The following is a 14009-nucleotide window of genomic DNA, read 5'->3' as shown; positions in this document are numbered from 1 at the left end:
CGTACTTTGTCATGCGCTCTCTTGCTGCCTGAAATGCCGTTTAGGGCAGCAAGCGACCAAGGGCTGCAAAGTGAGTATTAATAACAAAGAACACGACAAAAATTGCAAAACAAACAGCAAAGCTGGAAATTCAGCTCGGTAGGGAAGACAACAAAGTAAAGCCAGACTTTACAATACACCTCTAGGGAACACACGATTATTGCGTGCATATGCTATAATAGGTATAAAGGCAGCACTATTCCGCACATCCGGCACCCTTGCAAACATGAGGAGCGGTGTATATAGAATGGCAAAATTTTCAGAAGAGTAACTTTATTACACTTAACTTGGCAGCTACCTCCTGCCCTTCCTCTCTTCATTGCACCTAAGGCATTCATTTCTTGCTCTTTCGTAACCACATGAATATTCGCTTGCTCAAACCTGCCACTTGTGCCATTGCTTTCATGATTATGTCCGCTACAGGACATATTCGTGCACAGATTGCACCCACTTCCTAAACTGTCTAATCTAAAGCGGACAGGAAAAAAAAATGGAGGACACGTTTAACCTTCGCCTTATGGGTATGACGGGATAGCTTTTGTGGGTTAGCGCCCATATAAAGCCCAGCTTAACCAAGGCATACGACCGCGCCTTCGTGGCCTGGGGGGAGCATCTACGATTCGGAATGGAATATTGCTGGAGGGTACGATTAACCTCAGCCTCCGATCTTATTCTAGAAGCCCGAGTTGACATCTTCTCCGAAACCAGTCATGTCCGTTACGTAGTACAATCTTACAACTACTCTGTACCCGGCCATGTCAGCTGCCAGGTACCACCTGCCAGAGCCATTCTCGTGATTTTTCGGTCATAACCAGGACGCCAGATTTTCTGGAGAACGGGCATTTGACGTTATCGCTTTAATAGCCTAACATTAAAAAACTAGCACACGTCAAAACGGCACACTGACAAAACAGCAGTGGGAATTGCAGCGCGGTGAGAAAACAGCCCAATAAAAAGGAAAAACATCCCGAATACAAAAACGGCGACCGCGGCGGCTGCGTTTTTATGGAGGAAAAACGCTAAGGCGGCCGTGTGCTGTGCGATGTCAGTGCACGTTAAAGATCCCCATGTGGTCGAAATTATTCCGGAGCCCTCCACTACGGCACCTAATTTTTCCTTTATTCTTTCACTCCCTCTCTAATCCCTTCCCTTACGGCGCAGTTCAGGTGTCCAACGATCTATGAGACAGATACTGCGCCATTTTCTTTCCCCCCCAAAAAACAATTATACCAATTATACGTAAGGCAGTACACCGTAATGTACGAGTCGGGCAAGGGCGTATAGTAGGCTGGAACAGAACCGGACATAACAATCGACCAAATTCTTGAGAGCTGTTTTTGTAATTCTCAAGGGGCATGTTTTGACAAAGCACTTCCAGTGGTTGCCGCAGCTTGTAACTTGCCCGCAGCGCTGACATGGCAACGCCGTGCACCCAAAGAAGTGGGCGGCCGCAAGCGGTCATTGATCTGTAAGGGGACACTGAGGAAAACGCTATCAATCAATTTTTTTGGTTAATAAAATCCGATAGTTCGACATTTTGTGCTTTTGTTGCCGTTTGTCCGGTAGCGAAAGGTGCATTTATTACAAAGGGATTTGGATTCGATGTTGAAAAGCTTTTTCCCGCCGTTACAGTTCAAACTCGGGACTCTGATGACAAAATAGGACCACAGTAACGTGAAGCGGCGGAAACGGCAACGAGGACTCTGTGATTGCTAGCGGTGAGCGCCGCGTTCCTGCGTAGTAGCAGCCTAAATGAAAATAGCTGCCGGTCGAATCTTGAAGGCCTCTATCAGCCGTTTTCACTTCGCTTACGTTTGCACCGGGGTTATGATGGATGCCGCTCCCGGATCTACCACTGAAGTTCTCGCAAAGAACTGCGCCATGCATTCAGCGACCTCAACCTCCCACAGTGTGCGATGCTTTTGAGGGCAGGAGCGACGGGCCTGACGAGAAAGTCCTAGCGCCGAAGAGTCGGCAGCGTCGCTGCAACCACCGAGCCAAAGTCACGACTGATGTGTAGCGACTGGTAAGTGCGGACATATTTAAATTATATAATAATAGTCTTCGTAGGGCTGGTTATGCAGCCCAGCGTCTTGATACGCTGACGAAGCGAACAGGCCAAGCGGTGCGTTTGCTAACGTGGAAGCGCGTTGAACATTGACTTTACACTGCTATTTTACTCAACCTAGTCGCGTCCCGTTGCACGAACTTCGTCCGTTGAGCACTTAGAGAGGCACTTGCTGGTTCTGTGCTGCTCTACCTGTGTGAATCGGGGCGCATAACGAAACCATGCGGGCACGCAGAACGCATAGCCGCAAAGCACCAAAAAGCATATCGAAACTCTGCTGGCCACCCGCTGCACCGCCATTTGCCGGTTTTCTTGACTCCCGACATGCAGGTTGTCTTTTTCCCGTCTTTCTCGTGTGGTAAAAATGCACTGGTGCTTTCAAAACAAAACTTATATACTTCAATATCAATCAAACACGTAACCACACGTTTGTCAGCATCAAAAGTATGTGGTACCTTTTCTCCTATTTTACCATCACGCTTGTACTTGTGAGAGGATACGTGGCGGCGATACCTGTACTTTAGTTCTTGCTTTTGTAGCGATAGCTACATTCCGGTAGCATTTCGACACTTCAGCGGGGCAGCGCCGCCACGCTGTCACGTGGTTGGTCACGCGGTTAGTCAAGTGATTGGTCACGTGACCAGCCACGTGGCTGGTCAATTGATGCGGAGCAGCTGCTGAGCAAGTTTCACTCTTCCAGCTGGAGCTATCGCGTCACTCCAGGTTTAACCAGAGCTAAACCACCGCCAATTTATTTCTACCTTACAAGAGCTTTGGCTTCAGAAAGAGAGGTGTTTTTTGTTTAGGATATGGTATTCTATAGTTACAAGCCAAATTCAATTTCTTCTCAGTGTCCCTTTAAACCACATGGCTGCTTTCTTATCACTTTATAACCTGCCATAACAAGCAACCTTTAGAAAAAAAAGCATGAAATGAAGGATTTCGCCCAAGCAGGATATTGGCCTTCGAGAGTGAATATCATGCGCGTTGACGGACTTTCATTTGCAAATAGCTTTTTTAAAGGTATCACTGCTTTCCGTGGTAAGCTTGTTCTATCTTTGTTGATTCTGGAACATTTTAAATAGGCTGAGAGCCATAATCGCTGCGGTGACTCTAATCACAAGAATAGATGACTCTAAGTGTAACATATGTAGACACTAACGCCAAATATTCTTTTTAGACCGGCCCTTACGGTAGAGGATGGGAAGTAGAACAAAAGCACAGACTAAACGAGTTCCACGGCTAGCGATCGTAACGCAAAATTTGGGTTTTTCGCCCACGTGCTTTTGTTAATCTCATGCACGTTTAAGCTGTACAAAAGCTTGTGATGTTAAGTTGGCCAGGAACACAAAACGTTCACTTTCGAGCGTCCGCTAATTTCTTATCACTAGCAGAAGAGCGATGGGCATCAAGGCAGCACCTGGGCCTTCCTAGGCATTTCGTCATTGAAGCCCCTGTGCAGCACGTATAATCTGGACGATGCTTTATACTTCCGTAATGGTGTGAAGGAAGCCTGTCATAAATTACACAAGATTGCGAGACATTCGCTCATATTGCTGACACATACGGCAAAAAGAAATATCACAGTGAAATCTAAGGTTTGACGAAATCTCGTCTGGTTGGATAGAAAGTTCATATAAGTGCGAAAAAAAAAATGTGCCGCCACCGTCTGGGAGACGTTGAAGTAACGAGGGTTAGCTGATTTTTAGCGCAGTCTATCGTCCATGGAATGTATTTACACGTGATTAGACTAATTTTCCTTACCTCAGGGCGAGCGGGCGCCTTGATTCGGGCCCGCCTCTTTCTAAATTTGTAATGAATTTTGCGAAATAGACATTATTGTTGTGGTTATGTCATTATTATTAATGTTAATATTGTAACGTGCTTCCACAGAACCTCGACGGATGAAGCAGAAGATGAAGGACTGACCCGCGGAGAAAGAGGAAGAAGAAGAGAGAGCTGAAGGACGCTGCTAGGCTTCCTGCTTCCATCCTGCTTCGACCGGTCCCCTCTTTGAATAAACCCCCGTGCGTGCAAAGCACGTAACAGGTTGGTGGAGGTGCTGGGTATCGACCACGGAGCATTCCATCTACCGAAGGAGCCGTAGACTCGCAGGCTTCCCACCACTGCCATCGGACATGCCTGGAGACGACAATGCTGAGCAACCCGGGCTATCCACAGCGAACAACTGGCCACATTATCGAGAGCCCCGCACATTTTTTGGAAAACCTGAAGAGGACGTTGACGAGTGGCTGAAACACTACGAGCGGGTGAGCAAATACAATCGATGGAACGCTGCTACTAAACTGGCTAACGTTGTGTTTTTCCTTGCCGCCTCTGCCCTTGACTGGTTCGACAATCATGAGGATACACTGAGTTCATGGGCTACCTTTACGACCGAGATAAAGAAAAATTTTGGGGATGAATCGGCAAAGAAGAAGCGTGCGGAACAGACATTGCTTCACCGCGCGCAAGTACCCGGAGAAACTTGCACGGCATACATCGAAGCCATCTTAAAGTTATGCAAGCTAGTTAACTCCAGAATGCTTGAAGAAGACAAAGTCGGCCACCTTCTAAAAGGAATTGCGGAAGATGTTTACAATTTCCTGATTAGCAAAGAGAGCCTGAGCACCACCGCTGACGTTATAGAACATTGCAGAACATTTGAAGCTCTTAAGCTGCGTCGAATCACCCCTAAATTCGGAAGATTGGCCAATGTCACCTCTATAGCCAGTGTTGAAGCCAGTCCTCCAAATTCTATGGCTGATATGATTCGAGAGATTGTGCGCGAGGAATTGTCCAGATCCCGGGATACCTTCTGCCACACACAATATCTGCGGCACAGTTCTGCACCGGAGGAAGATGTTGCCGCCCTGTCGACTCCGTGGGCTCCACCCAACGGCACTTTGCCCATGGACGATCGGAACATTGCCCAACGTTATCGCCACTAGCCGACAGAAAGGAGGCCCACCTACCCAGAAGACGTGGTTCGTCAGCAGCGAGATCCTGGCTTCAGCCAACGTCGCGACTTTGTTCACCAGGACTCTTATGGCGGTCGCTGGCGCTCTCAACCTTTGTGCTACCGGTGTGGCATTGCAGGGCATATCGCTAGATATTGCCGCCGTCGTTTCCCAACTTCTCAAGACTGCCAACCCCCGGCGAATACTTACGGGCAACTGCACACCGCGCAGCAGAGGCCCCCAACGTCCTCTTGGGACCCGTACCGTCCGAGCAATTTGCGGAGTTCATCACCCGCATCTGACCGCAGTGTGACGCCGCCACCTCAGCGCCAACGGCGGTCACCTTCTCCTCGACGTCGTGCATCCCCTCCGCCTCCGAGAAACTAGGAGGCGCGGCCGATGGAGGTGAGGCCGCCGGCGAGTCGATGACGTCCAATCTACCTCTGCCCGTGTTTATGTTGAAGAACAAACTGGAAGTGTTTATTGATGGCGTGAAAACAATGGCTCTTGTGGACACTGGTGCTACCGTATCCGTTATGAGTTTGAGGTTTAAGAATCGTTTAGGTAGGAAAGTGATGTTTAGTGGTGACCGTGCAGCGTTATTCCGTGGTGTCGGTGGTGAACCTTTGGTTCCACTTGGTGTGTGTGCTTCGGATGTTGTTATTGGTGGTCTAACGTTTAGAACAGAATTCGCAGTGCTACCACGGTCAACGCATGATGTGATTCTTGGGATGGATTTTCTGCAAGAGTGTGGTGCAACTTTAGACTGTCGTACGGGAGAAGTTGCTTTGAATTCTTCGTTACTTTCAGCTCTTGTGGATAACTCGACACCGGATTTTGGAGCATTTGCGGTGGAAGAAGATACTATTGTACCAGCTTTCTCTGCAGCATTCGTGCGGGTTTCCTCTATTATCAGTGCGAATCTTTTGAAGCTGTGGTAGAGCCTACGACACTCGCCTGCTCTAAGAAGAGTATCGTCGTGCCTCGTTGCGTCGTTCCCGTGGTGAGAGGCCGTACCGAGCTGTGGACAGTGAACCACTCTGAAGAGCCAGCTGTGTTGCCCCGGGGCCTCAAACTCGCCCGTTTCGAGGAAGGTGTGTCAGGTTTCGTCGCGGCGTTAACCAACTCTGTCAGTGAGCAGCACGTGAAAAGAGATATGGAGACCCAAGTTAAGGCTATGATTAATCAGGCTCTTTCCCCAACCGAGCGTCGCACTCTAGTGGAACTCCTTCTGAAACACGTGTTCGTGTTCGACTTTGCCAAAGACGATTCAACACCACCGCCTACCAGTCGTATTCATCACACGATCAACACCGGCTCCGCACCTCCTATACGCCAGAAGCCCTATCGAGTCTCAGCCACTGAACGTAAGTTAATAGATGACCAAGTTCAAGAGATGCTAAAGCGAGGCATAATTCGAGAATCCTCCAGTCCTTGGGCGGCTCCAGTTATCCTTGTTAAGAAAAAAGATGGCACATGGAGGTTCTGTGTTGACTACCGTCGCTTAAATATGGCCACGAAGAAGGACGTCTACCCGCTTCCACGTATAGATGACGCAATTGATTGTCTGCACTCCGCTTCATACTTTCTTCTATTGATTTGAGATCCGGCTACTGGCAAATCCCCGTGCACGCTGCAGATAGGGAAAAAACGGCATTCATTACACCAGACGGACTTTACGAGTTCAACGTTATGCCTTTCGGATTATGTAATGCACCTGCAACATTCGAGCGGTTCATGGATACAATCCTGCGTGGCCTCAAGTGGCAAATTTGTTTATGTTATCTGGACGACGTTGTAATTTTTGGCAAAACGTTTAGTGAGCACAACCGCCGTCTGGATATTGTGCTTGATTGCATGGAACGAGCTGGCCTTATCCTCAATTCCAAGAAATGTCATTTTGGGAACCGTGAAACAATTGTTCTTGGTCATTTAGTTGATAAAGAAGGTGTTCGACCAGATCCAAAGAAAATTGAAGCTGTCAAAAGTTTTACGGTGCCTCAATCAGTGAAAGAGCTGCAGAGTTTTTTAGGGCTCTGCTCGTACTTTCGACGCTTTATAGCTAGGTTTGCGGACATCGCTTACCCACTCACGTGTTTGCTGCATAAAGATGCACCGTTCAATTGGACCAGCGAATGTGACGCAGCTTTCCGGCATCTGAAATTTCTTTTGACCTCGGGCCCCATCCTACGCCACTTCTGCCCATCTGCACCAATTGAAGTGCACACTGATGCAAGTGGTATCGGTATCGGCGCTGTACTTATACAACGCCATGGTCACGATCAGCACGTGGTAGCATATGCCAGCCGTTCGTTGAGTAAGAGCGAAAGAAATTACACGGTTACTGAGCAAGAATGTCTCGCCGTTGTTTTCGCTGTACAGCGCTTCCGCTCCTATCTGTACGGGAATGCTTTCACCGTCGTGACCGACCACCACTCGCTTTGCTGGTTAGTGAGTCTTCGTGACCCCTGTGGCCGGCTTGCTCGATGGGCTTTGCGCCTACAAGAATTTAATTTCACTGTCGTGCATAAAAGCGGCCGTAAACACTCAGATGCCGATTGTCTTTCCCGTTTGCCGCTTCTAACGACTGAGGACGACGCAGACAACTTTGATGAATACTTGTCGTCACTTTCACAAGCCTTCCCCGATCTTCAAGTTTTTCGAACTGAGCAACGCAAGGACCAAACATTAACCTCTTTGTTTGATGCCGCTCAGGATTCTGTAAAGAATACTTTTTGCATTCGCGACGGTTTGCTTTATAAGAAGAATTTCGCTTCTGGAGGAGCACGCATGCTTCTTGTCGTACCCGAAAGCCTACGCATCACAGTTCTTGAAATGATGCACGACGACGCCACGTCTGGGCACTTGGGAGTGACACGCACACTCCACCGCACACAACAACGATTTTACTGGCCTAACATGCGTTCAACCATCCAGCACTATGTAGCCAGCTGTGTGCAATGCCAGCGCTTTAAGCTGCCGACTTCAAGTCCACCGGGCAAATTGCGGCCAATCACACCTCCAACAGCCCCGTTTGAGCAAGTTGGCATTGACCTCCTTGGACCTTTCCCACGATCCTCTAAAGGAAATCGATGGATTCTTGTGTGCGTAGACCACTTAACCCGTTATTGTGAGACAGCCGCGATACCAGTTGCTACTGCGTCTGAGGTATCTAACTTCTTACTTCGATTCGTCATTCTTCGGCACGGCCCTCCTGCAGTTCTCATTAGCGACCGTGGACGTCAATTTACAGCGGACGTTGTTGAAGAACTTCTCCGCCTCAGCAGCTGCAGTTTTCGCCACTCCACGCCATATCATTCCCAAACGAACGGTGTGGTAGAACGCACTAATCGTACGCTCACCACCATGCTTGCCATGTACGTCGCTGCAGATCATAAGGACTGGGATGGCGTACTCCCGTTCATCACTCATGCGTACAACACCGCGCAACATGAGACAACTGGCTACAGCCCCTTTTACCTGCTCTATGCTCGCTCGCCTCGCTGCGGCCTTGACACCATGCTACCATTTTTCATCCACGATGAACCTTCTCTTGCGACCACACTCTGCAGAGCTGAAGAAGCTCGCCAGCTTGCCCGCGTTCGAATTTTATCTTCGCAAGAGCGTTCCAAGAACCGCTACGACGTCCAACACCAAGAAGTTTCTTATGTTCCTGGTGACATTGTGTGGTTGTGGACCCCGCTACGCAAGCGTGGTCTGTGTCAGAAACTGCTATCCCACTACACTGGACCATTTGTTGTGTTGGAGTGCATAAGTGACGTTAATTACGTTATAGCACGACTAACTGCTCGTGGTCGACGGTCACGCCAATCTCAGGTGGTGCATGTAGCCCGCCTCAAGCGATTCCATCCCAGACGGTCTGTTTAACTCGCCCGACGGGCATCGTCTGCGAGGAGGGAAATGTAACGTGCTTCCACAGAACCTCGACGGAAGAAGCAGAAGATGAAGGACTGACCCGCGGAGAAAGAGGAAGAAGAAGAGAGAGCTGAAGGACGCTGCTAGGCTTCCTGCTTCCATCCTGCTTCGACCGGTCCCCTCTTTGAATAAACCCCCGTGCGTGCAAAGCACGTAACAATATTATTATTAGCCTGTACCGCCCCCTTTTTTGTGTCCGGTAATATTTTCACAGCCCTTGGCCTTCCATGCCTTCGAGCACTCTTTGTACAGACTGTAGTGGTACGGCATTTCTGGGACAGCAATTTCAAAATCCGTCATACAGCTTCCCGAAGCCTGCGTAGTACCATTCGTTTTGAGGTGGTGCGCTCCTCAGCAAGGTATGGGGAAGTCAGGCGCTGTGCTTATGTTTCCCAAAATTTTGATGATTTGCCAGAGGAAGTGTTTCTCGCAACATCAAAACATTTTAACACGGATCATTGTAGCACGGTTCCTATATGTCTTCATCAGGCACGAAGTGTTACATTACTGTTGTCTTAACGTAGGTTCCTTGCGGTTTATTTTTATTTCTTGTTGATGTTACTTTTCCTAACCTGTTACACCTTGGTCACTATTCATTTCGTGTCAGTATTGTGTTGATATGTTGTGTTGATATTATGTTCATATTTTATGTTTATATTGCACGTCCCTCTGCCGACTTTGCAGGGCCAAGTCCCTCAAGCCACTAGAGGCTTTGACAGGTCCGTTTCCTCGCTCTGTATATGTTCTGTGGAATACAATATTTATTATTATTAATATTATTCTGATTATTATTGTTATTAATAATCTTATTATTACTAGTATCTTTTTCTTTCCCCTATCGTAACATGTAAAGTCAAGAAATGTATTTCAGCGATTACGTACAGAGTTGCAGCCGCAGTGGCTCCAGGTTAGCTTTCTTATTAGGAACTGTCGGAAGGGCTTGCAAGCCATAACAGTTAAATTCGGACCTAACAAAGTTCTTTGAATGCCTTTTAATCGTGTAATGTTTTTCTGGGCATACGGGCCCCAAAGTACTAAGCCGTACATAAGAATTGGCTTAATACGTACTTTGTGGGCTATATGTCTGATTTCTGGTGTCAAGTGTCTTAACGATCTTCTGAGCTAGCTAAGCTGTTGCATCGCCTTCTTTTTCAATAAGCGAAAGAAGTTCTTTCAATATCAGGTCGTTTGTAGTTACGAGGCCTAAATATTTTACAGCTACTAACGACAGACAATTGACTATAACCATTGATGATGCAAGAAAAGTTTTCAGTTTGCCTTTTTCTTTTGACCGACTATTTTCTTTGCGGAAATTGACATTTGCCATGCGGCGCTCTGCGCTTCTACCTTCACTAATGAAGAATGCAAAATGACCTGGCCATTTACGCGACTAAGTTCTTTAAAAGTGTGCATTCTTTGCAGTGAATCGACAGACAAGTCTATTCCGTCATTTATGATTAACAACTACTATTACAGTGATGGTCTCTCGCACGCAAATCATTTCGGAAGAGTACGTTTTTTGTCCATGAAGCTAGGACAAATCAGCGGCTCTGTCTACCTTATCCACAGCTTTTACACCCTTAGCGGCACTGTAGTACCTTTAGGTAGCCGCAAAGCGTGCTAAGCGGCGAAAAGAAGTTTACGGGGGATTACGGACGAAACAATGGGGGCCGGGTAGTTATTGTCTGCAGTCTCCTCGGCTTTTTTTTTTCATACCAGGAAATAAAAGTTTATTTTTAAGCAAGCCTTCGTGGCATACAAGGAAAATAAGGCAAAGAGATTGAATTATTTCGCTAAAGTTTTTTTTGCGCCCTTTTAGATGAACGCACAGTGAATTGGACGCTTGTCTAAATGACCGTTGAAATTCATATCGCCATGTAAAACCGCCATTTAACAATTGCCAACTGCCATTCACTTCGATGGTCACAAGGGGGATCCTGAATGTTTAGATGTTTAAAAAGGAAACAAGTGAAGTGGCCACTTGCGGCAATTGCACGGTAGCCTTCGTTGAACAAATGAACAACAATATCAAACGCCCTCAACCAAATGAGGTAGACACTCCCTCAGGCTCCTGCCATCGAGAATGCAAAGTCGGAAAAATATTGAAACAGCAATAGCCCCTGTCATTCAACATAATGACCTTCACCCCATCCTTTGCGTTGTCCTCGCTGCATGCTTCTCTCCACTGTGCCCGCTGTTTAAATGCGCTGGCTCTTGCATATACGCGCTATTAACGGCGCTTTACGTTTTGGCAGTTAGTTTAAGCTTCCGTCGCCAATGTTTAAGTTGCCGCAACAGCCAACCTTAGATATCAGATATCGTGCATTTATCAATTACTGGCGGGCCTCTCTAGAACCCGGCGTATATTATCAATTTTGTTCGCTACCATAAATAGGCGACCGCGTACGAGACAATGCTAACGGCTGTACGAGGCATTAACGAAAGATAAGAAGTTACCTCAGCATATACGAAGCGCTTATTAGGATGATTGAGCGGCCGTGTCACATTACCTCCATAGTAGCTACGCGTGGCGGCGCACTAACCGTGAGATCCGTGTAAGTTAATTAAACCTCTTTCTTCCACTGTGTTCAAGTCAATCAATGGTGGTCGCCATCACGACGTCTGGACCATTTGAAAATTGATTAGGTTACTTACCATTACTTGTCCAAGCAAGCGTGGAGGCGACAGCTAAGATGAGGTTTAAGCCGGCTTCCATACCGTGGTGGACGGCTGCAGAAATGAGTGCCAAGGTAGGCGATTGGCGGCCAATGCTATTAGCGCCTGCGACTTGGCCTCCTTTCACAACGCAGCAAGAGACCTTGAGGAACAAGCTGCTGCGATGGTCAAGCAGCGTTTATTGCCGTACACGTGGCTACGAGCGAAATGGTCGTCTTTTATATTAATTGCTTTACTTTCCCCGCCCATTAAATGAGGCGAGAGGGTGGGGAGTAGAGAAGAGGGTGCGGTGCTTGGGGCCGCTTGCCTGCTGCTCTTGCCTGGTGTTTCTGTTTGTTTTCTTTTTTTTTTCAACGTTGCAAGCGTTTTCCAAGAACAGATGGAATGCTTCTTCACTACAAGCTGACCCTCCATGTTGTCACGTGCGTGCTCCTACCCTGCGAAAGCTGCGATATCATTGCACCTCTTGGGTTACTTTGTCTTTCGGACGACCGGGTTGGGAGGGGGGGTGGGGGCTAATTGCACACCGTTTCTCATCGTTACCGAAGACAAATGATGTTTCGAAGCGGCCCCTCTTATGCCCTCTGTTTCTCTTTGTTTGTTTCCTCTTCTTGCACGTCGAGCGTCGTGTTTATTCCGGTTTGCCTCGCATTCTCTAGAGGAAGCAGTCATGAGTCAACGCACCCAATGACGTTCGAGAGCGCTGCATACCAAAGGTAGTCGTCGTGCGGTACACTTACGGTAGCTTTCAGCCGGATTTGCAACGGCTTGCATTACCACCGCTAGAGGAACGCGGAGCTTGTGGGCTTCGTTCGAAAAATCTCTTTCCTTCAAGCATCCCCGAATTGGTTCCGGGTGAGCAATCCAGAGAGCCCGCGTACTGAACCGTTAAGAATCCTCGTTACTTAAACATTGCGTAAGCAATTATTTCAGCATACACAAAGACACGCACGGAAACAAATTTTAAACGACGTACTCTAGACTTTAAGCTTTCATCTTTTGTTTTTTTCCTCCCTGGGCACGTGTCGAAGTGTGTGGGCAGCGATGCAGGAGATAACGCTCTTCCTTGCTATGGTAAAATCTGCCGCAACATGTAGTATCCTTCTTTTAAATGCTAAAGAACGCAGAATCGGTGATCCACATTCTCCAGCGTCCGACGTTTACTGGAAGCTGCTTTTGGACACCATACACGCAGCTCTTTATCTAACTATCTGTACTCAAAGCAGTTCCTAAACGCAAACGCATAAACGCAATACACGCATGAAGGGATGGGCGTTGCGTCAGGGGTGTTTCCGATAGTCTTTGGATGTGCTGTAATGCTTAAATTTTAAGCAATGATGAAGTAGACAGCAAAGCTTGGTTTTAGTTTTTGGTTTTATAAGGCTTAATGTCTCAAAGCGACTCAGCATATGAGGGACGCCGTAGGGGAGGGCTCCAGATAATTTCGATCGCCTGGGGTTCCTTATTGTGCATCACCATAGTACGTTCCTCTAGCCTTTCCCCTCCATAGAATTGGGGCCGCCGCGGCAGGGATCAAATCCACGTCTTTCGGGTTAGCAGCCGAGCCTCATAAGCACTGAACCACCACAGTGACTTAAACAGAAAAGCAATATTTATTATACACTCGTAGACGCACTAGACGCGCTAGTATACCTGTCTCTTAAATCTTACAAAAGCACAAAGGCAAATAGGCCAACCTAAAGAACCGGACGTTAATGTGAACTCCACATTGCAACTCAATAGTGTCCTTAGTTAAAACTGTGCCTTCGGGCTTTCGGCTCCAGAAGGCCATGCTTAAGAATGGTCGAGTAAGCGGAGTTGCCAAGGTATGTGCGGCCTTCTCTGCGTACGCATGCAATCCTGGTTTCTACTTTCCCCTTACTTTGCAACAGTGTCCCCTACACTTCCTGCAGAGAGCAGTCATTACCCTGCTTGAAATGCCTGAAGGACCGCGAAATGTTTTGTCGGTAGTCTTACCGTTAGGGGGTGTTTCATGATTTCTTTCTCCCTTCTGCGTAGCTCCAGAACCGGAAAGAGAAGAGCGTTGAATTTAGGACGTGCAATTGTGACTGTTTTGACAATACACAAAACTGCCTACTTCTCTTTTACTTTCCACGTGTTTTCTCAAATCTTCCTCCTGTAGCCTCTTGGGAGGAACCGATTGAAGACCACCGGTGTGACTTCACGGTTTAAAAATAAGTATGAAAAAGCCATCAAGAATGTCTAGGCATCTTTCCGGCTTTGGCCTCTTTTTAATTTAGTTTTTTTTTCACGGAGCGCCTCCAGAAAAAAACAAGTAAATCAGTTCAGGTAAGCATGTTTTGGACCAT

General features: G+C 47.5%; 1 protein-coding gene across 1 annotated transcript in view; it reads right to left on the bottom strand.

Moving 5' to 3' along the window:
* The window catches only part of LOC144119104 (chymotrypsin-like elastase family member 2A), a 29659-nt gene extending 17805 nt beyond the window's left edge, over positions 1–11854 (bottom strand). Inside the window, exon 1 of the mRNA XM_077651819.1 lies at positions 11659–11854. Within this exon, the coding sequence (XP_077507945.1) occupies positions 11659–11719 (61 nt within the window). The 5' untranslated portion in view covers positions 11720–11854. The remainder of the gene's footprint in view (positions 1–11658) is intronic.
* Positions 11855–14009: the final 2155 nt, after the last annotated feature.

Source organism: Amblyomma americanum, chromosome 2 (assembly GCF_052857255.1).
Source record: "Amblyomma americanum isolate KBUSLIRL-KWMA chromosome 2, ASM5285725v1, whole genome shotgun sequence".
NCBI classification, from domain to species: Eukaryota; Metazoa; Arthropoda; class Arachnida; order Ixodida; family Ixodidae; genus Amblyomma; species Amblyomma americanum.
The sequence above is the reverse complement of the archived record's forward strand: the minus strand, read 5'-3'. Positions and strand labels throughout refer to the sequence as shown.